At 50.0% G+C, this 25,554-nt stretch overlaps 1 protein-coding gene across 11 annotated transcripts in view; it reads left to right on the top strand.

Annotated features, from left to right (window-relative positions):
• CUX1 (cut like homeobox 1) overlaps nt 1-25,554 on the top strand; it is a 352,302-nt gene that overhangs the window by 81,581 nt on the left and 245,167 nt on the right. For all 11 annotated transcript variants that reach the window (XM_072943159.1, XM_072943158.1, XM_072943157.1 and 8 more), the window contains exon 2: nt 4,097-4,207. In XM_072943159.1, the coding sequence (XP_072799260.1) occupies nt 4,097-4,207 (111 nt within the window). The remainder of the gene's footprint in view (nt 1-4,096; nt 4,208-25,554) is intronic.

The raw sequence follows: 25,554 nt of genomic DNA, 5'->3' as shown, positions 1-25,554 counted from the left end.
CCACCAGCCGAGGGATGCTGGCGGGGGGAGTGTTGGGGGAAGGGGGCCGGTGTGCACTTGCCCAGAGCACTGGCAGGCCTGGCCGGGGGGCCTCAGGGAGAGAGACTCTCATAAAAGTGGCGGCGGCACCGCAGGCATCCCCCAGCTGAAAACAAACACCTGACATTCACTTTAAAGGCGAGCAGTTCCAAACTGATCATTGACATTAGTAAGAGAATTGTTTTCTTTGGGAGAAAATTTCCCCATGGTTTCTTTTAAACAGGCAGCTACATGGTCACTTTTTATTTTTTGTGTGTTGAATAAGCCTCTAATACTTGGCTGAGAGGCTGGAGTTGGGCCAGAGAGAAACCTCCAGTGTTAGGAGCTTTGCCCTTTGAGGATGTGTCAGAACCGGAGGAAAACCATCCAAGAAATTATAGTCAGGAAAACAGGACTACAGCTCTCAGTCAGTTCCCCAGAATGTTGGAGTGAGGTGTGCCCGTGTGCACGGAGCACAGGCTCCCAGGCCAGAGGGCTTTCCCTGAACCTCGTCGCTTCCTGACATCCGTCATCTCATGATGACTTTGAAAGATACCCCCAGAGTTTCTGCATCCAGGTGCTGTCCTTGCACGATGCTCTGTGGGTACCCTCTCTCTTTCCGCTTAGTGAGAAATACCCATCCATGTTCAGAGCCCATGGGTTTGCTGCCAGCCCTGCCTGCTTCCTGTCACCTCGGCCCTGGGGCTGCTGGGTGTTTCTAGCAGAAGGATAGTCCTAAGGAGTTCGGAGAGGGCTTCTTCCGCTTCCTGCCCTGGGAAAGCTGGGGCTTGACGGAGTGGTGATTTCGGCAACCGGCTACCCTCTCCTCGTTCATCAGCCCTGAAGCTGGCCAGCATGCAGCACGTTGTGCAAGAAACAGCTGTTGTTTTGACAAAGGACGCCCTGGCCTCACTTTTTTGAATCATCAGAGTGAGTCAAGGGGTCATCTATTCCCAGCCTCTGTCCCCAGGCAGGTGGACACGGAGGCCATGCTCATGCATAATGTGGGACACACAGCATGTAAACTGTATTTCTAGAACTATATGTGTTTCTGTTTTTTCACATTAACAGTTTAAAAATATACATAACGGTAGTATATTTTGTGGTTCTTTTCCAATGAGGTAATTCACGCACATGGCAAAAAAGCCGAAAGATTTATACCGAAGAGCCTGTCCCTTCCTCCCCAGCGCCGGCTCAGAGCCAAGCACGGTTACAGGCATCTTCTGTATCTTTCTAGAGACAATCAAAGCTTACGGGAGCATATGCACAGATACTCTTTTAATGTAACATTGTTTTGCACTTTTCTTTTTTTGCCTAAATATAGCTTGAAGATCATTCCATCCCAGATAGTACACTGCACAGGACTGCGTTTTTTTTTGTTCTGACCATTGCGAAATAATCCTTGAATGGATTTGCCAATACACTATTGCCGGACATTTAGCTTGGTTCTACGGTTTTTGTATTTGAGGGTTTTTTTTCCTTTTTTTTTTTTTTTTGACTCTTTGTGCGTTTTTAATGCTTTTCAGATGTGGGGACTCTCCGTGCTCCTTTTTACGTGTCACCAGTGACTCCGGCTGAGGTTCTGTATTTCAGGCCCCCATCACCACCTCCCCTGAAGCATTAATTCCCTTGTTAATGTGTCATTATAGGTGACACTTGGAGAAGAGACAGGCTGGGTAGATAATAAAATAGTGTTTGGCTTATGTCTCATAGCTGTCTCCTCCCTTTGCATCGCCCCCAGAGCCTTAGGAAGACTTCGTGTCCTTCAGAGGGATTCGGTGGTGGTTTTTCCAGGGGATGCGGTCAAAGACAGTGAGCCATCAGCTTGACCAGCCAGACCCAGGGCGGCAGAGGCTCAGCCTCTCCTCCTCGCTGTGCCGATCTCTTTCCATGGTGGTGGGCGGCGGCACCGTGTGAAATTCAGAGAGCCCCGTTGGTTTCTCACGGGGGCCTGCATATGTCTGTTGGGTAGGGAGCATGGTGGGCCCCCGGAGGGTCCCTGCCTGACAACAGCAGGTCACCCCGGGCTCCCAGGCCCCGCCACCCTGAGATAGAGGTGGATTTGTTTGCATTCCAGCAAGCAGCCTGTGCCAGGCTCAGCCCTCCTGGAATCTGCCCACAGGGTCCCTCGGCACTGGGCTGGGATCGGGGTAGAGGGGAGCCGAGGGTCTCGTAGACTACGTGCTCTTCTATATCTCCTGCAGCGCTCCCCCCACTGTCCCCGAGCTTTCCACTAGATGGAAGGTGGGGTCGGGGCTGGGACCCCACAGTCACCTGTGTGCCCCCAGCATCCAGCAGCAGAAGTCATCAGATGCTCTCTGTTTAGGTGACCCCCCCCCACAGGAACTAGGATCCTTGCTGAAAGCTCTTTGTTTTCCTCCAAGTGTTCTGCCTCTGTGTGAGTGGAACCAAACATCAACTTGACTTTTTTTGGTCATATTTCAATATTGGCTTTTTCTTTTCCCCTTTCTTGAAGTCTCCTTTTATAACTGCTGCTGCTGCGGCTTAAATATAGATGTCTAAGCCCTCCTCCTTACCAGATTGTTTATATTTTTGAGAAGCCTTCTGCTTATCCGCGATCGCTCCTCCTCCGTCTCCATCCCCACGCTGCCACATTGCTTTCGGTTGCTCTTTTCTCCCCCTGCCTTCACTTGCCTGGGATGCGTTTCAAATGTGGTCTATCAAAATGTGCAGTGTTTCCCTCTTTTCTGCAGTAGCTTTGACATCTGTTCTTGAATCCTAGCCCACGGTATTCTCTGGGACTGGCTTGCCCAAGACTGGCTGTAATGCCAGAAGCACCGGAAGGAGGAGAGAGTGTGGTGTGGTGGTATCTACCCCACCTCCCCCACCCCGAGTTCCTCTCCCCGCTTCCTGCTTTTAAAACTGTCTGCCATTTCCAAGTTGACAGCACCCGAGATGTTTGTTCCAGCACTCTGCCATCCCGTCTGGCAGCGGCCCACCCTGTAGTGGTACGAATGAAGTGTTCACCAGCAGGGCTTGCAGACGCCTTGGGTTATTTCCGCCAAAAAGGAAGCCAGGTGGGTGGAGGGTGGTGGGGAAAGACTCTTGCATGCTTCCTGGATGTCTCTGCATGGATCTACATCTTGGATTTTCCCCACTTTTCCTAGCTCTGCTGGGCCTCAGGGTGGCGATTCCTTAACGTTGAGAAGCCACTTGGAGCAGCCGCGTGAATCCCAAGCAGTGTGCGTCTTTAGTAGCTGAAGCCGTTTGGTGCCTGCGGGAATGTGTCCCTGTGCTCCTGCTGTCAGCCTGGGACGCCATCCTGGGCCCATCTGCTGCAGGCTTGTTTGAATCAGATCCTCTTGGCAGCTCCTCCCAGCGTTTCCAGGGCCAGGACACAGGTTCTCTGACGCTCTGAGTGTCAGTTTGTCGTGTGCAACAGAGGTCCTGGTGGAGCCCAGAGTCTCAGGGCAAGTTAAAGAATTAGAGGATAATGCTGTTTCCAGGTGCCTCACTTCCCAAGTTTACCAGATGCTGAGAATCATTATTCTTGGAACTTGCCTCTTAAGGTCCCTCTTGAAAACAAGTTAACAGTTAATTCTAGCCGTCCTGGACATGATGTCTGGCCTATAGTAAGCCCACAATAAGTGTTTGTTGAACAAAAGCAAATAGGGGTGACTACAGAAGATTCCAGGCCCACACTGTGGAAGGAGAGTCAGGCAGAATGTCTCGGTGAGAACCCAGAGTGAAATGGCAGGACTGGCACCCAGGGATGTGGCACGAAGAGATGCTTGTTAAGAACAGGAACGAGCGACTCGGGGGAGGGCTGACATGCGGGCGTTGGTCTGACTCTGGTTTTAGTGAAGAAAAATGCACCTGCGTTTTCTGTGGTGGAAACAGTCGCTTGTGCTGTTGATACACAGCACACCCAGCTGGGTGGGTTTGGTTTCCTTGAAGCAGCGCACGGGCCGGATGGGAGCCTCAGGGTTGTACGGGTCCCGGCAGCCCCGGGATCCCTCCTCCGCCCGCCCTCGTGTTCTGGTCAGATGCAGACATGCTCTCCTCCCCTGCAAAGTGCAATTACAATCGTGTCTTCTCTTCTGTTTTCTCTCCACAGAGGGAACTCGATGCCACCGCAACAGTATTGGCGAACCGGCAAGATGAAAGCGAGCAGTCTAGAAAGCGGCTCATCGAGCAGAGCCGGGAGTTCAAGAAGAACACTCCAGAGGTGAGGTGGCATTCCCGTCCTGGTCTCTCCGAAGTGCAGCCGGGGGGTCTTACTATCCAAGGGCACGTTCAGAAGACGCGTTGTAAGCCATTCATTCCTCGCAGAGCAGCGATCGGCTGCTTCCTCTCCGCCACCCTCCGCCCTGTCTGCGCACCACGTGCGGGCTGGGGACGCAGATTCAAGCCCAAGCTAATTCCAGGTGCACGTGCTGAACAAGCTGGGTGTGCGAGAGCGCGTGGGCAGCCGTGTGGGGGGTCAGACCCCCCAGCCTATCCGTGCCAGGGTGCCCACGTCTGTAGGCAGCCCACTCTGGGTCCTCAGGGAGTGTGAGTACAAGGAGGGATGGGGTGATGGGGCCTCGGAGGCCCCCTTTCCCGCACTGAGGTGGGTGGGGCGTCTGCAGGCTGCTTGCATCTGAGGATGCAAAATGCCGACGATTCTTGCAAAACAGACATTTTGTCCGGTCGGGCCTTTTACACGCCTCTGGGTTTCCTGAAATATGCTTTAAAGGGCACTGGAAATGTGCTCTTTGCGCACTCCTAATTTTTTCTTGGACGTATGTGTTCCGAGGACAGTGTTTAGAGTGGCTGGGGCAGCCTTTTCCTGCTGCGTTTTCTTGGTCCCTCATCCCCTGAGTCCCTATCTAAGGCGCCATATGAAATAAAAAGAAAGAAGGGTTTTACAGACAGCTGAGCAGACATGGGGATGGCTTTCCAGGGAGCCTCTGCCACCCGGGCCCACGGCGGCTCTCGTGTCGCGGGCTCGCCCCCAGCCTGCTGCACCCCCACTCGGGTGTGAGTGCGTTGCAGCTGCTCAGAGCTTCAGCCCTGACTCCCTGCCCTCCAGACTCTTCCATGGGGACCAAGGAACAGGCCTGGAGGAAAAGCTGCTTCCTGGGAGGGATGCCTCTAACTTTTTTAATCGTCCTGGAAAATGATATGTGAATTGAAAGTTGTAAAGTGGACTCATGTGAAGTGTTCCAAAGGAGCTTGCCGTTTAAGGGGGCGTTATTGTGAATCACGAGGGGAAGCCAATAATTAACCCTCTATTTTCAGAGTAAATACTTCGGGAGAAAAAACAGGGTAGTGCAGTGGAAAGAAGGAAGTCTCTAGGGGCAGACCCACTGAAGTATTTTCAGTTTTAGACCCACTGCTTACCTGCTCCACCCTGCCCATAAACTTGGGTCTTGCACGTTTTATCAGACCAGACGCACAGGGCGGAGTAATTCACACCTGGGGGTTGCCCCCTCTGCCTCTGGCTGCGGGGGTGGGGATCTGCTAGTCTCCACGACCCGCAACTAGCTGTCGTCGCTGTGTTCTTACTGCGCTTCCCTTGGTGACCCTTGGTCCAGGGGTGTCCATAGAAAATCTGGAAAAGAAGGGCAAATCATGCTTCTGAGGCTGCAGACCATAATAGGTAAACATAAGCTGTCATACAATAAAGTCCTGTGAGGCGAACTGGATTCCGGAGTTTCCCTCTGGAGTCCCAGGCTCCTGTCAGTTGCTCAAGGCGGTACCGACCGAGGAAGGTCTGGCCACCTAGAGCCCAACACTCATTTGCTAAATGTTAATAGGACTAAATGGGCCCAGTCTGTCTACTGACTTTTAAACACACCTTGTTCTGCAGAAACTGGCCACCAGCATCCAGGGCTTGTGTTGAATCCTGGGCCAGTTCCTCAAAGAAACCCCGCCTCAGACTTTGCATTTTATCCCTTAGGCCCGGTAAATAGAAGAGGCCAGGGAAGGGGGAGCCTAGTAGGAAGTGCCACTGGGGGCATTTCTTTTCAGGGCACATTTTTTAGACATCACCTTCCATGGAAGAGGGGACCCAGAGCCCCACTTGGAAGGGATGGACGTTGGCAGCCCTGCTCGCTCCCTGCAAGCTGGTCAAGGCCGGCGGCTGCTCGGGCTCCTCCCACCGCAGTCAGGAGGGCCTCCCTGTGGCCCGGGCGTCCCAGGTGCGGGGAAGGGGAAGCTGCTTGCTGGTTCCGCCCCAGTGGCTCCCCTTACATCTCCCGACCCCAGGCCCATCCTTGAAATCCAAGTAGGGTCCCGATGGGGACCCTGAGGTGAGACCCAGTAGAGACAGGTTCTCCTGCACCGCCAGTCACCCAGAATCTTCTGTAAATTTGGGAACCACTTAAGGCTAGAGTGGAGGTGGGGCCGAGGAGCTGCAGTTGAGTTCCCCTGTGCATAGAGGTGTACTTGAGGGTCCTGTGGCGTGGAGCGGGGTCTGGTGGTGTGGGGGGCTCTGGCGAGTGCGGGTCCTGGGACCCAGAGCGGATGGTTGGCCGTCACTTGGTTTAGGGCTTCGGTCCAGAGGAGCCTGCCCTGTCTCTGACACTAGTCATTAGTTCTGGTTATTCATCAACTGCAGGTAGATTAACCCAGACTGCCGAGGGAACGCTTCTAGAAAGTGGACGTGTGAAAAGGTTGCTTAGAACTTTGTTCTCCAGAGTAAAGAAAAGTTGGCTTGTTGGCAGGAAAAGCATCTTGTCACGTGGACATAGACCGGCCTCACACCGTCGGCCGTGAGGACTAGGCCATTGGTTCCAGGGTGGCCGGCAGGCCAGAGCCAGGGCCAGAGGTCTTGCTAGTGTCACACCAAGTGTGCTGATTCTCAGTGAAAACCCCGATGTCCCTCTGTGTTCTGGGGAAGGAGAAAATGTCCTCCCAGTGTCTGTTGAATATCTAGTAAGTCTAATAGGCAGGTTTAGTCTCCAGGGAGAAGTCAGAGGTGAGTGAGGGTGTCTCCCGCCGGGGGAGCTTATGTTTTCCTAGACTGGCCCTGCTCCGGGCGACTGGGAAAGCCCAGGTAGGGGGAGAGGTGGGGGGTGAGGTGGGGGGACCCACAGGCAGTTCCCATGCCGGACAGGCCATAGGCACACGAGAGGCGGGTGCCAGGGGAGCTGGGGCCTCAAAGATTTCTTGTTTAGAATGAAGCCCTTTCAGTTTCAGTTTTATGTCATTAGAGGAATACATTCACAGTCAATTGATGTTACTGCTCATGTCGTTTTATCAGAATTGTAGTGAATCTGAAGGAGGTGCAATTACCCTGCCAATAAAATTTCATACATTTCTTTGATTCAAAAAAAGAGTCCCTTTCGAGGAAAACCGTTTTTAATTTTAATTTTGTGACTATACATTCATTCCCTATTGAGTTTATGATTGATACCTGAATGTAAAAGACCATGGGGTATTTCTGGGTTGTATCTTTCGCTTTCTGTATTTATGACTGCAGGTGACTTACTGGCTGGCGTCAATGGGCGAGCGACGTAACCTCCCAAAGGCTCCGTTTTACCATCTATAAAAAGTGTGATGACAGGGCCTAGCTCGCAGGGTTGCTGCGTGTGTGTGTGTGTGTGTGTGTGTGTGTGTGTGTGTGTGTGTAAGGCTCCACGTGGGCCCGGCACCAAGAATCTAGTGCATGTTTGTTACTGGCATTAACTTGGAACACGTACTACAAAGCACATGGGATGTAGCTGATTTCTGCTCCTCGAAGCCAGCTCAGGGGAGTTAAAACAAAACAGAACAAAACAGATATAGGTTGTTTTCACCCAGAGTGTTCCAAACGTTGGTTTGTAAAGTTGGTTGCTAATAACAGTTAGTCACTTTACAGATTTTTTTGAGCACCTTCCATGTGCCATGTGGTTTGGCCCTAGGAGTAAAATCCCATCCTTGTTCTTGAAATGATTCTTATATTCTTATCAAGAAAGTTCAACATCCTGATAAGGCATGTTAAGTGCTGGGATGGTGTCTCTGGAATCCTCTGAACGCAGACTTTCCCCCCAAAATTCTCTTAGATCAATGATGGTAACGTTCCAAACCACATATGCTGCAGTGATTCTTACTGTATGTGAACAGGGCTGGTTTTGGAGCCTTGGATCTTGGCCTTTGAAATAGTGGTGAATGTTAAGGACCCGCCCACCTGAGAATTGCACACAGTTTCTCCTGGACTCCCTGAAACTCATCCGGGAGCCCTTGGATTAGAACACAGCTCCAAGGCCGGCATTGGTGATCTCTGTGCCGCACCAGGAGCTCTGTACATGTTTCCTCCTCCTCCCTCCCAGTTGTGCCCAAGGTGCAGGGTGGAAGGATGGGGAGGAAGGGGCTGCATGAGAGATAAGTGCTAAGGCCTTGACCACTGGGCAGAGGCCACTGCACTCCAGCCTCCGGGCTGGGCGCTAGGGAGCAGGAGATGGGTGGAGGGGCTGGGCCACCCCCGCTGATGAGGGCAGGTGGCATCAGGGGCACATGCCTCTGTGCTGGGTGGCAGGTTCTTCCCGCGCCAGGCTGGCAAAGAGCAAGGCTAGGTTAGTGACAGCTTTCTTGAACTCTTGAGCCAAGAGATGTTAGAACTGTGGGTTCAGTATTGGCCAAAACCCCTTGCTTCTTGCTTTTCTGTTGCTTTGATCAGAGAGCTGAAGTATTGGCCAGGATTACCTTTGATGCCTTAAATGGCATCTGTATTGATAAAGCTGGTGGCAGATTAGATGTGATCACCAGTGATGTGGAGGCTTGTGGGTGCTGCCCAGAAGCAGCCTAGGGCAGCACGCCAGCTTCTCACTCCTGGAAACTGAGTTATTTCCAGTGGGGGTGGGAGCACTGAGATAGGGGCAATGCTAGGGTTTCATGGTTCTCTCTTCCACTTGGTTAAATTTCAAGTTTGCGTCTCAGACCAACATTTGTTATGACAAGGATCTCACAGCCACTGCTAGGCCGAGCTGGGACTTGAACCCAGGCGGTCTGGCCCCTGAGTCGATGCTCCTAGCTGCCGGGCCATGCTGCCTCCTCAAAGGGCCCAGCGTCTGGAGCGGCGCCAGCCTCAGAGCCAGTCCCGGGACGCTCACAGTGGGTGCCGTCCCAGCTCACCCGCTCGAGATACCTGAATGTGATGCTCGGTTATCAGAAGAAAGGTTTTCAGCGTTGCTTCCAGACGGAGCACAGGGATGTTTTTTGTTTTGTTGCCATTCTTTTCAGTAAGAGAAGAACCATCCTTTACAGGGGAGGAAGAGAGGAAAACCTCAGAGCTGAGATGCGGCAGTTCTGTCACGAAACCATCCTCGGGCTTTGCTTCTGTCCCAGCAGCGCGTCGGGCTCCGCGCCCCAGACCATGTCTTAGGCGCCTGATGGTCAGACTTCACTAGGTTAATCTGTTTCCCATGAAGCGGTCACATCTCTTCCGTGAGGTTTAAAACTGAGCTGCAATCCAGGAGCTCTTATAGGTGGTTGTTCCCCCGATGTATTTTTGCTTAAACATTTCTTGCTTTCTTGAGCGCTAATCCTCGGGACACCTGGTCCACCAGGCTCACGTCCCGCGGCTGTTCCCCATCTCTCCCACCCAAAATGCGCGTGGCCTCTTTCCCCCTGGCCCTGTCACCACTGGCAGAGCTCAGCCCCAGCCCTGACCATTTTGGCACAGCTCCCAGGTCAGCACCAGCACTGACCACCCTCGCTCCCTTGCTGTCCCCACGGGAGAAGGTGGCCCTGGCTTGACGCCGGCCACAGCCTCACAGCCCCACCTCCTGGGTCAACAGGCCTGGCTCCGTGAAGGGAACGTTCTCTTTCCTGCTGACATAACCGCCTGTTCACGGGCATTCATTTCCTGAGTGCCAGAGTCTTAATTTGCCCTCTCTCTCCGGTGGGAGTGTTTTTCTGATTTTTTTACATTCTCGGGAAACCGTTATTTAAAAAATCAGGAGTTATCTTGGTCCACGATTGGGGAAGAAACCTTGTGCCACGGCTGAAATGAACTAGGTTTATGGATTTCTTACCAACTCTGGCAAGTGGGGGCCGGGGGGGAGGGTGTCTTCTTTCAGAAAGTCTCCAGTCATCTTTTTCTTGATCGAGGTGGACTCGTCCTAAGTGAGAGTTGAAGTCTCGAGTCCCCACACCGTGTCCTGCACGTGCAGGCCAGCTGCTCCCCTTCTGTGGAGGTGAGGGGCCAAAAAGACGGGAAGACCCTGCAAACTTTTCGAGTCATCTTGGGCTCCCTGTGAGAAAAGGAGTCCGCAGCCGGGGGGAGGGAGGGGGGCAGTAATATATAGTTGTGGCCCAGGCCCAGATGCGTTTGTCACTGCCTCGACAGCCTTTATATAGACACTGCAGGGAGTGACTCAGCCTGGAAAAAGAGAGTCACTTAAAAATAAAGTTGCGACTCAGATGGACACGTCCTGCACAGGCTGCCTCGAGACAGTGCAGCTGGGGCTCGGTGAGAGGTCTGGGGGGCGTCTTTGCCCCACATGGCCCTGCAGGAGTTCTTGGCCAGCTGGGTGGCCACGGTGAGGATGGTCATTACAGTTGCCTTGTGCAGTTGGCCTGGGGGTTAAATGAGCTCCTGTACAACTCTCTGTGCTTTATGAACGATCAAACAGTGTTCAGACAGTCTTTGCTACAGCTGTACACATTTATGTGTGAAGTAGTGACTGAATTCTTAATTCTTCTGTTGTTTTCAACAAATTCACAAGTTGGGGGTTGGGGAGAGTTAGATTTTCTGACTGACTGAATTATTTAATGGAGGCGCTGGCGATTGCACCCAGGAGCTCATGCATGCTAAAAACACACTACCGCTGAGCTACACCCTCCCCCCGCTTTCGCCACTTCTTGAGGGGTAAGGGCCTGCAGGCAGGAGCGGCGCCTCCGTCGTGTTTATTTGCATCTTGAGTACCGCGGACCCTTGATGATCGTATATTATCGCATTCATTTAGGACGCTTTATTTTACAAAACAGATTTTTGAAAAATGTTAATTATGTTACTCTGCAAGATTCATTTCTCATACAAGCAGGTAATAAAATTTTATTTGACACTTCGATTTTATTTTTTTTTTGTATAGAATTAAACAAAAAGTAACAGAATTCGAGAAGTGCCTTTCTTTGGCAGATTCTCAAAACATTAAACACAGAGTTACCCTGTGACCCAGCATTTCCACTCCTAGGTTTATGTCCAAAAGAATTGAAAACATGCCTGCACAAAAACTTGTACATGAATGTTTGTAGCAGCATTATTCAAAATTGAAATTGGAGGCAGCCCAGATGCCTATCAAGAGATGAACTGATAAACAAAATGTGGCCTGCCCACACAATGGAATATTATTCAGCTATAAAAAGGAATAGGATGTTACAGCACGGAGGGACTCTGAAACATTACGCTAAGTAAAAGAAGCCAGACACAAAATTCCACATGATTCCATTTACGTGACAGGTGCATAATGAGCAAGTCCCTAGAGACAGAAAGTAGCCTAGGGGTTACCTGGGGAACGGAGAGCAACTGCCAAAGCTTATGGGGCTTTTTTGGGGGGTGATGAAAACGTTCTGGAGTTAGTGGTGATGGCTGCACAACTTGGTGAATATGCCAAATACCACTAAAGTGTACACTTCAAAAGGGTAAACTTTATGGTATATGAATAATATCTCAACTAAAGTGTTTTCTTAACACCTTTCTTTGTCGGGTGTGGGAAATCTCTGCACAGGTGGCTTATTCACTTGTTCTCTTGTTCTCTCTTACACGCTGAAGAAATTCCCCACATAAAAGGATCTTGTGAATTTCATTTTGGCAGCAGCCAACTTGGTTTTTAAAAGGCCACTCCAATATTTGGCAAAATTATAAGGCCTGAATAATCAACCTGGATGTTTAATCATTCTAGAATCACCCACCATTAAGTTATAATAAGACTTTAACTAGAAAAAGCTTAAAAATTAAAAGTGAACTTTTAACTGTTACCAATTAAACTCTTTAAGCCAATTTATCAACCCCAGAGGTTGTTTTCTGGTTTCTTTCTTTAGGGTCCCTAGGAGAGAGAACCTGCCCAAAGGGTGATAGAGTAATGAATGCAGGTTAAACGTGCTTCATCCCCGAGTCAGTACAGGCTGGTGGCCACATTCTTCCCCCTTGTTCCAGAGGGACCCTGCAGCTTGCTCTGAAGGCACCAAGGAGGTCTCTAGAGCAGAGGAATTAGCTCAGGCTTAGGCACATTGAGTGACTCATATCCTTGCTCCACTGCTCAGTGACATTGGGACAGAAACTTAACCTCAGATCCTTCAGCTGCAAAAATATATTCTGCCTACTTCAAAGGGTCCTGTTGGGTACATGACGTTCCTGGAAGGTAGATGTCCAGTCCTGACAGTATCCCAGCTTCTGGGGAGGTGAAGTGAATTCAAATGTAAGGAGCAGTAGCAGGTGCCCAGTAAACACTTTCCTACCCGTGTTCTTTCCTTCCTTCCTCCTGCAAATAGTTCTGAGCCCTCGCCAGGGGCCAGGGGCCATCTGAGGTTCTGAGATCCAGCAAGCAGACACCAAGAGAGAAGATTCCAGCTCACACAGAGGGGCAAGCAGGCAGTGACTGCGTACACACATGACACACAGGGTCATTTCAGGTGGTGAGAAGAACTCAAACAGGACAGTATGGCAGTGAGTGTGGATGGGTGAAGGGTCTTCAGGGAACTAGGGAAGTTTCTTGAATCAAGAAATGGAAGAGGGTAGGGTATAGCTCAGTGGTAGAGCGCATGCTTAGCATACACGAGGTCCTGGGTTCAATCCCCAGTACTTCCACTGAAAAGAAAAAAACTAAAAGAGGTGAAAAAAAAATGGAAAATGACCCCAGGCACAGCTCCCCTCACCCTTGATGAATTTGGGCAGGTTCTTTAGCCATGCGGTCCTTGTAATTTCTTTCAGCTAAAAGCCTGATGGTCTCTGTTTGCTCTAATCACCCAGTGACTTTCAGACCCCAGATCCAGTCCCTCTGCTTTCTAAGGCCGACGATGCTTTTCCATTCGGACGACAGAAAGTTCGGTCAGTAAACATACCCGTTTGAGGGAGGCTTTATTTTGTTTCACTACCTTTGGTCCAGAAAAGTGAATTCTTGGGTAATCAGCCAAGAGTTAAACTCTGAGTCTGTGTTCGTGACACAGGAAGCAGAACTGCACGTGGAGCCCAGACCTGGGGGCAGCACGTGGCAGCTGAAGAGCCCCCTGGCCACGCTGTCTTTCTGGAAGCGTCTGTCCCGCCGTGTCGGCAGGGCTGGCGTTCCCTTTCCTTCCTGAGCCCACGCGCCGCTTCCTCCTTGGGTCCAGCAGTTTTCAAAGGGCTATTTTAAGTATAACAGACAAATTATCTGAGCATTTAATAACTGTCAAAAGGAAAAGGCTGCAATTAGATGCATGTGGCAGGGAAGTGTAGTCGAGACCATGCTGAGTCCTAGAACCTCCGAGCCTCCATGTTCTCATCCCCAAAATGGGAGTGATGACAACTCTCCCAGAGTTATTATGAGTCAGACAAAATGCTGTAGCCTGTCCAGAATTCCCTTGGCAAAGAGTGGAAGCTCAATAAATGGCCTGTTGAGTGTGTGTTGTTAAAATCTAATCTTTTGAAAGGAGAAATTGTGTTCACGAGTGAGCTTTAAAGCTATAAATGAACACCAAAATGTAAAAAAAAAAAACCAAAAAACCTCTTAGAGCATAAAGTAGACCTACGGGCCTATAAACTGTAGACCTGGTTTCCAGGGCAGACTTGAATAGATTCACTAAAATGAAAATATGCGCCTCCCATGTGTGTCTAGATGGTCATTTTCTCTCCCTTTGCATTGGCTTTACTCTGCACAGAGTGGAAGTATTTGTCGCTGGACTCTCTAATTGGAAGCTGTTCTTTGAGAGCAGCCCGTGGCTTGTCTTTCTAGTTAGTAGCCTCAACCGAAGTGCATTTTGAATGGAGGATGTCAGTGTACGTAGGATGCAGGGGTAACTAGGGTGTGGGAAGGAGCGCGCAGCCTCTTCGCAATAAACATCCTTGTGGCGTGCAAGCTGTTCGCTGTAATGGCTAAATGGGAAAGCCGTACAACTTGGTTGACGTTGTGGTGAACTGTTATTTATTAATATTTATCAAGTTCTTACTAGGAGCCAAGCATTATGCTAAGTGCATCACAAACAGTCACTGCTCTCACAGTCCCCTCTAGAAGACGGGTGTCCTGGGTGCCGCTTCACAGAGTGCAGGCCACCTGCCTCCCAGGCAGACAGACTCCTGAGAACCAGGCCATAACCACTGTGCAGACTGGCTCCTTTTAGCTGCCCAAAGTCGACTAAAGTCAGTTCATTGTAGGTAGTTTCTCATCTGTTAGTTAAAACAACAGCCAAAAAGCCTGATTTTGAGTACCTCTCTGAAGTGACATACTCACGGAAAGGGTGTTGCGTGTGCTGGGGGTGCCTTTTGTGGGCCCGTACCCAGGGAGGAGCAGTTAGGCTAAAATTCGGCATTTGTTTGAAAATGCTGGCTAATTTATGGGAATTGTTATAACCCAAAGCAGGAAAATCTCCCCTTCTGTTCTGAGATTATGTCAGTCAAGAAGGAGACAATCAGATGACAAGTCCCCCTGACCCTGAGATCTGTTGTCTGAGGTTTTACTTTTTTGCCCAGGGCGCTGGGGTCGTAATTGGGGCTAATTGCTGAACATTGGTGATTGACTGTTGTGGGCTTTGGTTTTGACTTAAAAATGTGAGTTGCAGGAAAAGTAATTTACAGAGAGCATTACAAGCCTATCATGCGGAGAATAATAGTTTTGTTTGTGGTCTAGTATTTTAGCAGGAACACGTGATGGTGTTGTTGCTACAGCTAAAGGAATGATTTTACTGGGAATTAGGACACTTGGACCCTGATGCTGGTTCTGCCGCTGACTGTGTTTGAGGTCTGAGCAGGCCGGGTCCCCTCTGCTGTTTGATGGCTGTGCTGAGTGGCCGAGAACCGAGGGCTCTGGGGCTCGGCCCACTCCTGCTCCCTCCCTCTCCCCTCCCCTCTCCAGCTCCCTCTTCTTCATCCTCCCTGGGCCAACTTCTCTGCTGCCCTTTCTTCTCAGGAGGCCTCACCTGCTTTTAGCTCTGGGGGTTCTCTATTCACTGCTCATCCTGCATGCAGCAGATAGTCACAGCGGGCCCACTGTGTGTCAGGCAGGGGTACAGGGCAGCTCTGGGTTGAGGGCTCTGGTCCTTGCAGGGACACCGCAGAACTAGCTCAGAACAACAGCGGACACGTCTGGAGCACTTAACTGTGTGCCAAGCACGGTCTCAATGCTTTAACTCAACTGTCTGACTTAACATTCGCAGGATCCCTGTGAAATGGGTACCACATTTCTCTCCATTTCAAAGAGAGGAAATCTGAGCCCCTTAGAGGAGGAGGAGGAAGTTCCCAAGGGTGTCACAGCTTGTAAGCAGAGAAGCTGGCTGGAGCCAGAGCAGGTCCTTGGGGAGCACTGGGGAGCCCTTCCTGAGCTCTGGCAGTCGTGGTCCAGGCACGCAGAGCCCTGCCGCCCTGTGGGCTGTGTCCCTGGGGCCACCTCTCCTGCCCCAGGTGCCACCCCACCCAGCCTGACCTCCCCGGCAGACAGACTTCTCAGTGCATTTAGGGGAGAGAGCAGAGGCTAGACTACCTCTCAGGTGGGTAACTTGCATCCTGGGGCACCTTCCAGCTGCAGGACCCCCCACCCCGGAAGGTTCCCCACTTCACATCTGAAAGGTCACTGTTTTAGTTTAGAAGTCCAGTGGGGGCCCCAGTTTAACCCCGTATTTATTCATCTGTTACTGACTCGGCACTTGAGGGCCTGCTGCCAACAGCATCTGTAGCCAAGTGTCCTGAGACTGGACAGTTGGGCTCTCCCTGGGGACCCCCAGCCTTGACGCAGGGGAAGGGGTGACCTCTGCTCCTGACACTTCTCATCCACCTTCAACGTTGTGCCGGGAGGACACTGCATTTGTAAGGTACTGGGTACATTTTCACCCTACAAACATTTTGAGTCAAAAAGACCTGGGCACGTGTGTCTTCCAAGAACTTCTTGTCCGAGGGAGTAACGACTTAGGCAGAAAGATCCAGAAGCTTTGGCACCTCTGCCTCCTCCGGATCCCACTCTCCAGCCTCACGCAGGATTTCGCGTGCATGACGTGGTTCTTTTATACGCGATGCCGTGGAGCTGGGTTTATTTTTTCTTAATATGAAATATTTCTAGCATACCCAAAAGCATAAAAACAAAACAAACGTTTCCATGCCCTTCTTGACAACTGGAGAGATGTGAACATTTTGCCCATTTGCTTCTGATGCCTCGTTTTTCAAACAGAAATAAAACGTTACGTGTGCAGCTAAAATGCCACCTCCGTGCCTTCTCCCCCTCCTTTCTTCTTCAGATGTAAACCCATCCCAGAACTGATGTTTCACTGCCATATGCTTTTTGCATTCATAGCAATGTTGATGCATTCATAAACAGTAGATTGTTTTATATATACATCTATTTTACTATTTATACAAATGGTAGACCAGTGGTATCTGGCTATGTCTGTGTATATCCTCTGACAATCTTGCTTTTTTTAAAGTCATTCCACTGTGTGCGTGAACCGCAGAAGATGTACCCACTGCCCTTCTGAGATGAGAAAAGGAATTTTGGCTGTTGGTGACCCTTCTTCTTTCTTCGTATGCACGTCCTGGAGGAGTGGGGTCAGGAGTTCCCTGGGGTGGACACCCAGAAGTGCCGTCTCCAGTCACAGCCTGGCCAGTTGGGTGCTGTTCTCAGTAGCTCCATGCTGTTACCCTTCCCACCCACCAGCTCCCAGTGCCTGTTGCGGCCACATCCTCGCGGGCTTCTTGCTGTATTTCCTTACTTAGAACGTGAGTGAACATCCTTTTGTCCAATGACTGGCCTGTATAGTTTCCTCTTTTGTGTTTTAACTGCTTGTATGTTTCGCCCATTCTCCCATCAGGCTGCTGCCTGTCTTCTGACCGCCTCGTAGGAAATGGGAATATTCTGAATCTGGATCCTTTGTTGTGCGTGCGCGGCTGCTTTCTCCTCCCTGGCTGTGACCTGTTTTTTCACTGTGTCTTTGTTGTCCTTGGTCACGTGGAAGATTTTAATTTTAAGGCAGGTGGGTTTTTTTTTTCCCCCAGTTTTAGACATAAAGTTTGGGATTTTTTTGTATCTGATTTCAGAAACCCTCCCTGTGCTGATGTCTCAGAGACAGCCTCTGGTGTTTTCCTTCAACAGTTTTTTGGTTTTGCTTTTTCTGTTAGGCCTGTGATGCATCGTGTGGCTGGTGGCCAGCTGAGGCTCTAATTCAGTCTTCGTCCACTGCAAGCCCCTCATCCCAGAACCACTTACCGTGGAGCAGATCTTTCTCCAGGATTAACTTCAGCACCTCTGCCCGGTTCCACGCCCCACCTCTAGGCTGTCCAACCCCACGCTGTTTTGATGATTATTACTGTATTATTTCCATACCGGGACCAAGTCTTGATACCTAGTAGGGGAAGGTGCCATCCTCAGTCTTCAAAACCATCTAGCCTGTGCTTCCATGTGACTTTTAGAACAATTTATTCAGTGCCACTTAAAAAGTTCTGTTGGGATTTTTCTTGTAAAATCATTGAATTTGTAGATGAATTTGGAGAGACTTTATACGTTCAGGGTTTTGATGGAATTACTCTCACTCAGGTGAATTTCATTCCATGTGCGACTCCAGGGATGCATGAAAACTACCACACTCTTAACTTACGCTGGTTCCTTGTGTGGTTACAAAATCGTCAACACTGAAGGATTGATCATTGTAGTCTGGAGTTGGGCATAAAAATAAACCCCACTCTGTTATCATAGGTGGCTGTGATTAAGATCGGGGGAAAGGTCGGCTGTGAGCCTCCGAACATTGACAGTTTCCTTCAGAAGATTAAGTGGTTCTTCATTTTTGGCCCAGGTCATCAGTAGCTTAAAGCCATTACTGTCTATTGGCTGTTTGGTTTGTCTGAAATATGGGGCTGGTCTCAGCCTGTTTCCCTGGGGTCAGGTGTGTTCACATAATCAAAGTGCCAGGAACCCGTGTCTTATGTGAGCATGTGTGTGTGTGTGTGTGTGTGTGTACACACACAAAGTCTGGGAAGGAGTGCACAGTGCCAGCATACAGAGATGTCCTTTTGGACCTTTGCATTTTAAAATGTGCGTTCTTTATTAGTAGAGTGTTTGCAAGCTTATTTTTGAGGCAGGCCTGTTCAGCCACAGTCACGTGTGCCTTTGAAAATGACCATTTGTGAAGCTGTCAACCATCAGCCAACTGAAGAAAAATGAAGATTCCTTTGCAGCTGATGTGTGTTCAGGGGTTTTCATCAGCCCAATGCAGTTCCCATGACCTGTTCAGAGAAGGGTGATAGCTTCTCTTTCCTTTCATTGAAAGTTGCTGGCCAGGATATTTTTATTTATTTTGTTGATATGTAAACAACCCAGGAAAAACATTTCATGCATAGTCAAATGATTACTTTGCCGTAGTAAAGAAAAAATACTGGTTCCAACTGATAGGAGACCAAAAAACAAAGGGAGAAAAAAAAAGACCTATGAATAGGGATGAAGAAATTAAAGTGAAAAATAGGACCAGGGCAGGCTGGGCTGATAAAGTGAAGAAGAGAACTTGTGGTTTAACTCTTTTTTGCTGATTGAAGGGAAATATTTCTATTTCTTTTTCTGTTTCTTTCAAATTCATTTGTACTTGAAATGAGATAAAATGTTTGACTGTATTAATTGTCTTGATTTTAAGTGTGGGAAGTAAGTTCCATGACAACCTCCCTTAAGTAAATGAACTGATACGTTAGAACCAGAAGAGTTGAGAGTCATTTTTATTTTAAAATTCTTTTTGCATTAACACATCTGCAGTGTTGAGGAATATATGGAAAATTGAAATAGTGCTTCTATCCCGCCGTGTCTCCAGCACGTCAATAAATCACCTTTTTTTTCCTTTTAAAATGTCTGGCCTTGTAATTTATGTTTGCATAACCCATTACTAAATTCATAGTAGGTGTTTTAGTTGGCAGGCATTATTCCAGGGATTCTGAGGATCTTTAAAAAAAAAATACAGAGCTTTTGTTAGTATTTATACTTAAGTGGATACTTTCCTTTGTTAAAAAAAATAATGAATTTTTAAAAAGAATTTGGAGCTGGCTATTTACCTTTGTCTTAAGCCAACAATATTAAGCCCATATTCCCACATTATCAGTTGTCATGGATTTCTTAACAGACTTCATTTTTTTCTTTCTTTTTTTCAAATTAAACCTGGCAGAAGAAAATGCTATTAAGATCATACTAATTTCTAGATAGTTTTCCGTAGGTTTCACGTTGCACAGAAAGTAAAAATGTGTTTTACTAATTTTTCAATTTCTTAAATGCCGTTGACTGTTTTCATTATAAAGTGAAGATGAATATATTCATTCATTTACACTATTTGATGCTTGAGCAGAAATAGCAACGTTCAGGGTTAGTTCACATACTTGTGGCTTACCTTCGAGACTTTCTAATTTTTAACCAGACATTTAAAAATAATCATTATGTCTTCTAGCCCTAAGTTAGGAAAACTTTTAGAGCTTTACTTTGAAATGATGAAAAAAAAGTTACGTCTGTTTTGTATTGTTAAAAAAAAAAAATTCAAGTGATTTTTAGGGTAGTTAGAAAACCAGAAGAGCCACTTAGGGTTTTCTGAAGAAGTTTGTTTTTTACTGGCTCATTCTTCCCTTCTTTCCCCAACCCCCATCAGCTGGTTAATAACGTTTTCAGTATAAAATATGCATCTCAGCCCATTGAAATCACTGTGGCCAATCAGAAGAGGAATTGTTTCTCCCCCAGGGAGCCTTAAGATATTTATCAGGAAGTCTGTAGCCTCCTCAGTCTCTTTGTGAGAGAGAGTACAGGTTATTGTTCAAAGGATAGTGCTATGTTTAAAAATTCAGAGTTTAACCTGTTCAGACTCTGTTCTCAAAGTCCACTTGTGCTGTAGAAGTTTGAAAGTCTCTCTCTGACTCCCTCCTACTTAAGTTAGGCATGAAAAGAAATGGCAGTTTTCTTTTGTTTTTGTTTCTTTTAAAGACATAGCTAATTTGACTTTTTTCAAGTGCCTTATTTTTGTTGTCTGATTTCATTACCAGAGATGTTTATTCTGGTTGTACTGCTCTGACAACTTTCTACGCTTATAGAATAATTTCTATTTGGTTAAAAAGGTGCCTCTTCCATTTCTACGTTTATTTCTGGAAACTGCAGAGGCTTATTCCCTCTTCCTGGTGAGGTGCAGGGTTTTGAGAATCTGTCCCACTTGTAAAAACCCGGCTCTCAGACCAGAGCCTCTCCTGATTCTTACAAATGATGAAGGTAGATTCCAGAAACAGTATGGCAGCTTTCAGATGAGACACACATTTTATGAATTTTTGTGAAGTTTTCTTCCCCTTGCTCCATCCTCCCTGGAGTTGGTGGCCCCGTCCTCATGAGCCCCGTGGTTGTGTCCCAGAAAGCATTTCCACCAGGGAAGGTGCTGTGCCAGAAGCTGGGAGAAACGAAAAAGGAGGTGTTTATCGTCCCGAAGACGCCTTCCAACTTTTATTATTAACTCCTTTCCAAAGTAAACGTTCGGGTTTGTTTCAAGTCACTTCTGGCCAAAGTACAGTTGGGTTAGCTGTGTCCTCTAGGGGGAGAGGCGAAAACAGCACTGCCCTGGGCGAGGACGAGGTGGGGGATTGTTCACTTCGTGAAGGGAGGGGTCCGAGTGACAGCTGCCGGGACAGTCGGGATGGGGTGTGCGAGTGACCACAGCCGCCGCGGTTAGCCTGCCGCAGTCCTGTGCTGTGCAGTCGGCTGTGGGCGAGGCCTCCGGAAGGTGCTGGGGTTCCCGGAGCTCCCCTGGGCATCCCTGGCCCAGCCAGAGATAGGCTTGGAAATAGACTGAATCAAGAGTAGTAAGTGAGAAAATGGAGAGATCAGTGCTCAGAGGATGCTGGGAGCAAAGAGAAGAGACTCTGGGAGAGACGCAGGAGCCCGGACCTGGGGTGGGGCAAGTGTGGGGCCGTCAACAGGGGTGAACGGTCCACTGAGGGTGGCACGGGGGTGCGGCTCCGCCTGCTGCTCGAGAGGCTCCCAAGCAAGGCTGAGGACCTGGACCTCACTCTGCCTAAGGCCCTGCCTGGTGATCATAGGGCACGGCTCAGGAGTGCCACGGCCCAGTCCACGTCCCGCACAGTTGGTGCTTCATGCTGTGGCATGGAGCATGGATGCCCTGGGAACAGAGGTGGAGCCAGAACACCAGGGACCCTGTTCTAGGGGGCTCAGTGAGAAACAGCTGCTCTCTGAACAAGCCGGTGATGTCCTGTGCATTCAACAAATACCTGTCGTGCGCCTTCTCTGGGCCAGGCACTGTGCCGGTCCCTGGGGACGCAGCAGTGAACAGAGTCCTGAACCCCTGCCCTCAGCACTGCATTCAAGTGGAGGAGGCTGACGACAAATGAAAAGATAGGAACAAGTTCCAGGGGATGCTGATCGTGGGATTGGGGAAGGAGAGACGGTGAAAGTTTGAAAATGCTTGGCTGAGGAGGACGGGAGAGAGGTAGGGCGTTAACTGGACATGGGCAAGGTTTAGGAAGGTGGTTTCCCCCATCCCGAGGGGACCAGAGCTTGCTCTAAGTGCGGATGGGGGAAGGAGCATCTCCACATGTGGTGGAGTATAGTTCTAGGTCACTTCACGGGCACAGAGGTGGGAGGAGAGGGCACTGGGCTCCCTGGCTGGAGGGCAGGCGGGAGCTCAGGCGATAATAGGATGTGGGCCAGAAGCGAAGGTACGTTCCAGGGAGCGGCATCCGCTTTCCTGGAGAAACAGGAGAAGCTGTCCTTGAGGGATGAGCAGGGGGCTAAGTGCTAAGGTAGAGGAGACAAGTTTAAGATGGTCATGAAGACAGTGGGACAGGGATTTGATAAAGCACAGCTAGGAGGGTGGGGGCAGTGGGCGGTCTCAGATGTGGGGTGGCTGCTATCCATCAGATGTGCAGGAGGTGATGGTGGATGCCCCACAGAGGGTGGCAGAAGACAGGTGACCCACCCTGCGGTCCCCACGGGCTGCATTCGGCCTTCCTGTCACTTCACTGACTGGTCCTGGCCTGGATGCTTTTGAAATCACGCAGGGCCAATTACTCACAGGTTGTGACGCCAAGGTTCTCGTGTCTCCAAATTTTCATGGTGAAGAAATCAACTTCACTTTAGCCACGCAGGAACCACCCTACGTCAGTATTTTCCTAATGTAGCTAATTATAAAAATCTCCTGGGTGTGTGCTTGTTAAATAAAACCACCATCCCTGGGCCCCACCCTAGACATAGTGAGACATAGTCTTCCAAGAAGGGCCTGGGGACCTGCATTTAGAACCAGTGCCTCGAATTCTTACTTGGGGACCAGTAGGGGCACCCAGCCTCCCTTGATCTCTCCCCAGTTGGGACGATTTCTCCATCCACATGGATGTAGGGTGTCGAAAGCCAAAGCTGTAGTTGGCATCTCTCTGTCTCCCCACAGCGATGCTCGGGGGATGTGTGTGAGTGGCCCACTGAGACCTGGGTGGCAGCGACTGCTCCCTGGGTGGGGGCCAGCCTCAATTGTCAGCACGGAAAAGCAGCCTGTGAAAGGTGCTAGTGCTGCCACTCCTGGGGGGCAGCTGGGAACAATCTCGGGGTTCTGGAAGGCCTCTGGAGAGGAGTATTAGCATAAATGCAGACCTGGGAGGGTTCTCCAGGGCTGTCTGGTCCAGTCTCCTTAATATGCAGGCAAGGAAATTGGGGTCTTTGACTGGCTGAGCCTCTGCGCTGCACAGAGCTGGTGCCAGGTGTCAGTAGAATGATTTTTGGCCAGAGACCACCAAGCTTTGGCTTAGGCCGGGCTTGTTCAGATGTCAGAAGCCCTGGTAGGTGGTACCCTGGAGCGGAGCAGGAGCCCAGGCTGGAACCCCCCTTCCTCAGCGGGACTGCGGGAGGGCAGGCGTCCGGTAGAGATGAGTGCTGGCTTCACTGGGGGTAAGGGAGAAACCCGGGGTGTGAGGGCCCACCCAGAGCAGGACTTAGTGGTCATGGTCTCTGTGCTGCCCCCTACCCACTGGGAGCTGCACTCCCAGTACGAGCGTGCGTGTGCGTGTGCGTGTGCGTGTGCTTCGGGTGACTGCTAGCAGTTTCACAAACAAAAGTATGACTCTAATGCTAATCACAGGCCCCAGCGCTCGGAACTCACAGCACGCCGGACACGGTGCTAGTGTGCTCTGCACTTGTGTTGTGCCCGCTGTCACCGCCTCCGTCTTGCAGAGGAGGAAACTGAGGTTTAATGTGGCCTGGGGACCCCGCGGAGACGTGGCAGAGCCGGGATCTGAGCCGGCCAGCTTGGCTCCAGAGCCCAGCTCTCCCACCCCCCAGGATCCAGGACCCTGCGCCAGTAGCCCTCAGGCCAAGCAAGTGTCCTGTTTTTTCCATTAATATCAGTGGTTTTCTGCTCATTCATTTCATCATCCCTGGCACCTTCTAGCAGATTGGAGATTTTTATAAATCATGGGAGACACTCTTAAGTTGAGAAAATTTTTCACTTTTACCCCAACTCTTACCACTCACCCAGCCCCCAGCTCCCATCAAAGCTGGGAGAAGGGCAAATAATAATTCTAGTGGTGAGCATCCTGGTCTAGCTACTCATGGGACTTTAAAGATACCAGTCAGTGAGAATGGTTTTGACCTTTCTGACGACACTAATTCCTTTCCTAGTACTGACGTGGAGATGCGGGGACAAAACCAGTCCTTCACTTGGGGAGAGTTTCGTTTGTTCATTTGTTTAGTTTATTTAGTGTTTTTTTATTTGTTTTTTGGGGGGAGTAGTTAGGTTTTTTAAAATTTATTTCAAGTGGAGGTACTGGGGATGGAACCCAGGACCTCACGCATGCTAGTCATGCACTCTACCACTGAGCTATACCCTCCCCCTGAGAATTTTTTTTAAAGTCAGGTTTATGCTTATTCACCCCTTTTTAGGTGCCTACTTCTGTGAATTTTGGCAAGTGTGTACCGTTCTGAACCATGACCACAGATACAGGACAGCTTTCTTGTCCCCCAGATTCTTCTGTGCCTCTTTATAGCCGGCCCCTTCCCTCACTGCCAGCCCTTGGTGACCACTGATCTGGTTTCCTGTTCCAGTTTTATGTTTTCCAGAATGTCACGTAAATGGATCACACAGCTTCAGAGTCTGACTTCTTTCCTTTAGTGTAGGGCATTAGAAATTCAGTCCTGTTGTTGAATGTATCCGTAGTTCCTCCCTTTTTAGTGCTGAGTGGATCTCCTTTGTGAGGATGTACCACAGTGGGGTGAGGTTTGTAAAACTGGCTGGGCTGCCCTTTTTCTCAGTATCCCCCATCTCCAGTCCCCCAGGATGTTTAAAGCCATGCCGGGCCTTGCAGCCAATACTGCCTGACACCCTGAGGAGTTTGGTAGGGAGGCCAGGCAAGTGCACTTTCATCCTGGCCAGGAACGGTCACGTCAGGGCTCTGCCACTTCTCTGTTTGCCTGATGCGCTCCCCCTCCTTCTGTGTGTGTGGGGTCTTCCTTGAAGAAGGCAGGGTTAGTACTAAGTTGGCAGAGCCGACCGATTCCTGGTCCTGTGTCCCAAAAGAATGAAAGGATTTGAGAGTTGTTGGAAACAAGCTCACCCAGAGGATGCCGCATCCCCTCCAGCTCCAGTGACGAGGGCGGGAGTGAGGCCAGGAGTCTGCACCTGCATGAGCGACAGCTGTGGGAGGTGGGAGGTGGCATCACGGCAGTAAACCAGGCGTCTGCCCGGCTTTGTTCTTGGAATTGTAGATGCTCTTCTAGTTACTGCGGCCCTCCAGCCTTTAAGTCACGTGACGTGCCTTCTCCTACTGAGAGTGTACTCTCCGGGAAGGTAAGAACAACACCTCGGATCCTCCTCTGTCCTTGCTTGGATCCAGTGCTTGGTCGGCTGATTACATGCTGTCGTGCAGATGTGCACTGAGTGATCCAGGCACCGCCCCCCAACCTGGCCCAAGAATGCTGTCGTCGCTGCAGACGGGGTGGGGGAGGGCTCGGCCATCGCTCACCCACCCCGTCATGTTCTTCTGGAGAAAACTGAGGCTCACAGAGGGACACCAGCATGCCCAGCGTCACACGCCAGTCCATCAGTAGGGACCCGGACATATCAGAAGGGTCTGCTCCCCCCTCCCCCACAGTCAGCTGCCCTGCACACCTCATCTCTCTGCTGTAAATTTAAGAAGTCAGAAGGAAAAGGGCAGCGTGCCGGGCTTCCTTGAGGCAGGTGGCTCTTTTAAAGCTGGGGCTTGTTGCCAATCTAACCTCGTTTCCATGGAAGCAGCCAGCGGGGGCAGCTTGTTCCTGTCAACCTGAGGTCTGGTGGAGCCTCAGCCCCTGACAGCTCCCCAGCTCACTCACTAGGAGGAGGGGACCCGGGAGCCCTGCTGGAGGCTCTCGCCGGCTTGCTTTTTGCTACAGGAGTTTGGCTGGAAGGGAAAGTTAGTGCCCTGCACGTCCCAGTCCGCACTCTCCCCAGAAT

The sequence above is a fragment of the Vicugna pacos genome, chromosome 18 (genome assembly GCF_048564905.1).
Source record: "Vicugna pacos chromosome 18, VicPac4, whole genome shotgun sequence".
Taxonomy (NCBI): Eukaryota; Metazoa; Chordata; class Mammalia; order Artiodactyla; family Camelidae; genus Vicugna; species Vicugna pacos.
This window is presented reverse-complemented; position numbering and strand designations above follow the sequence as displayed.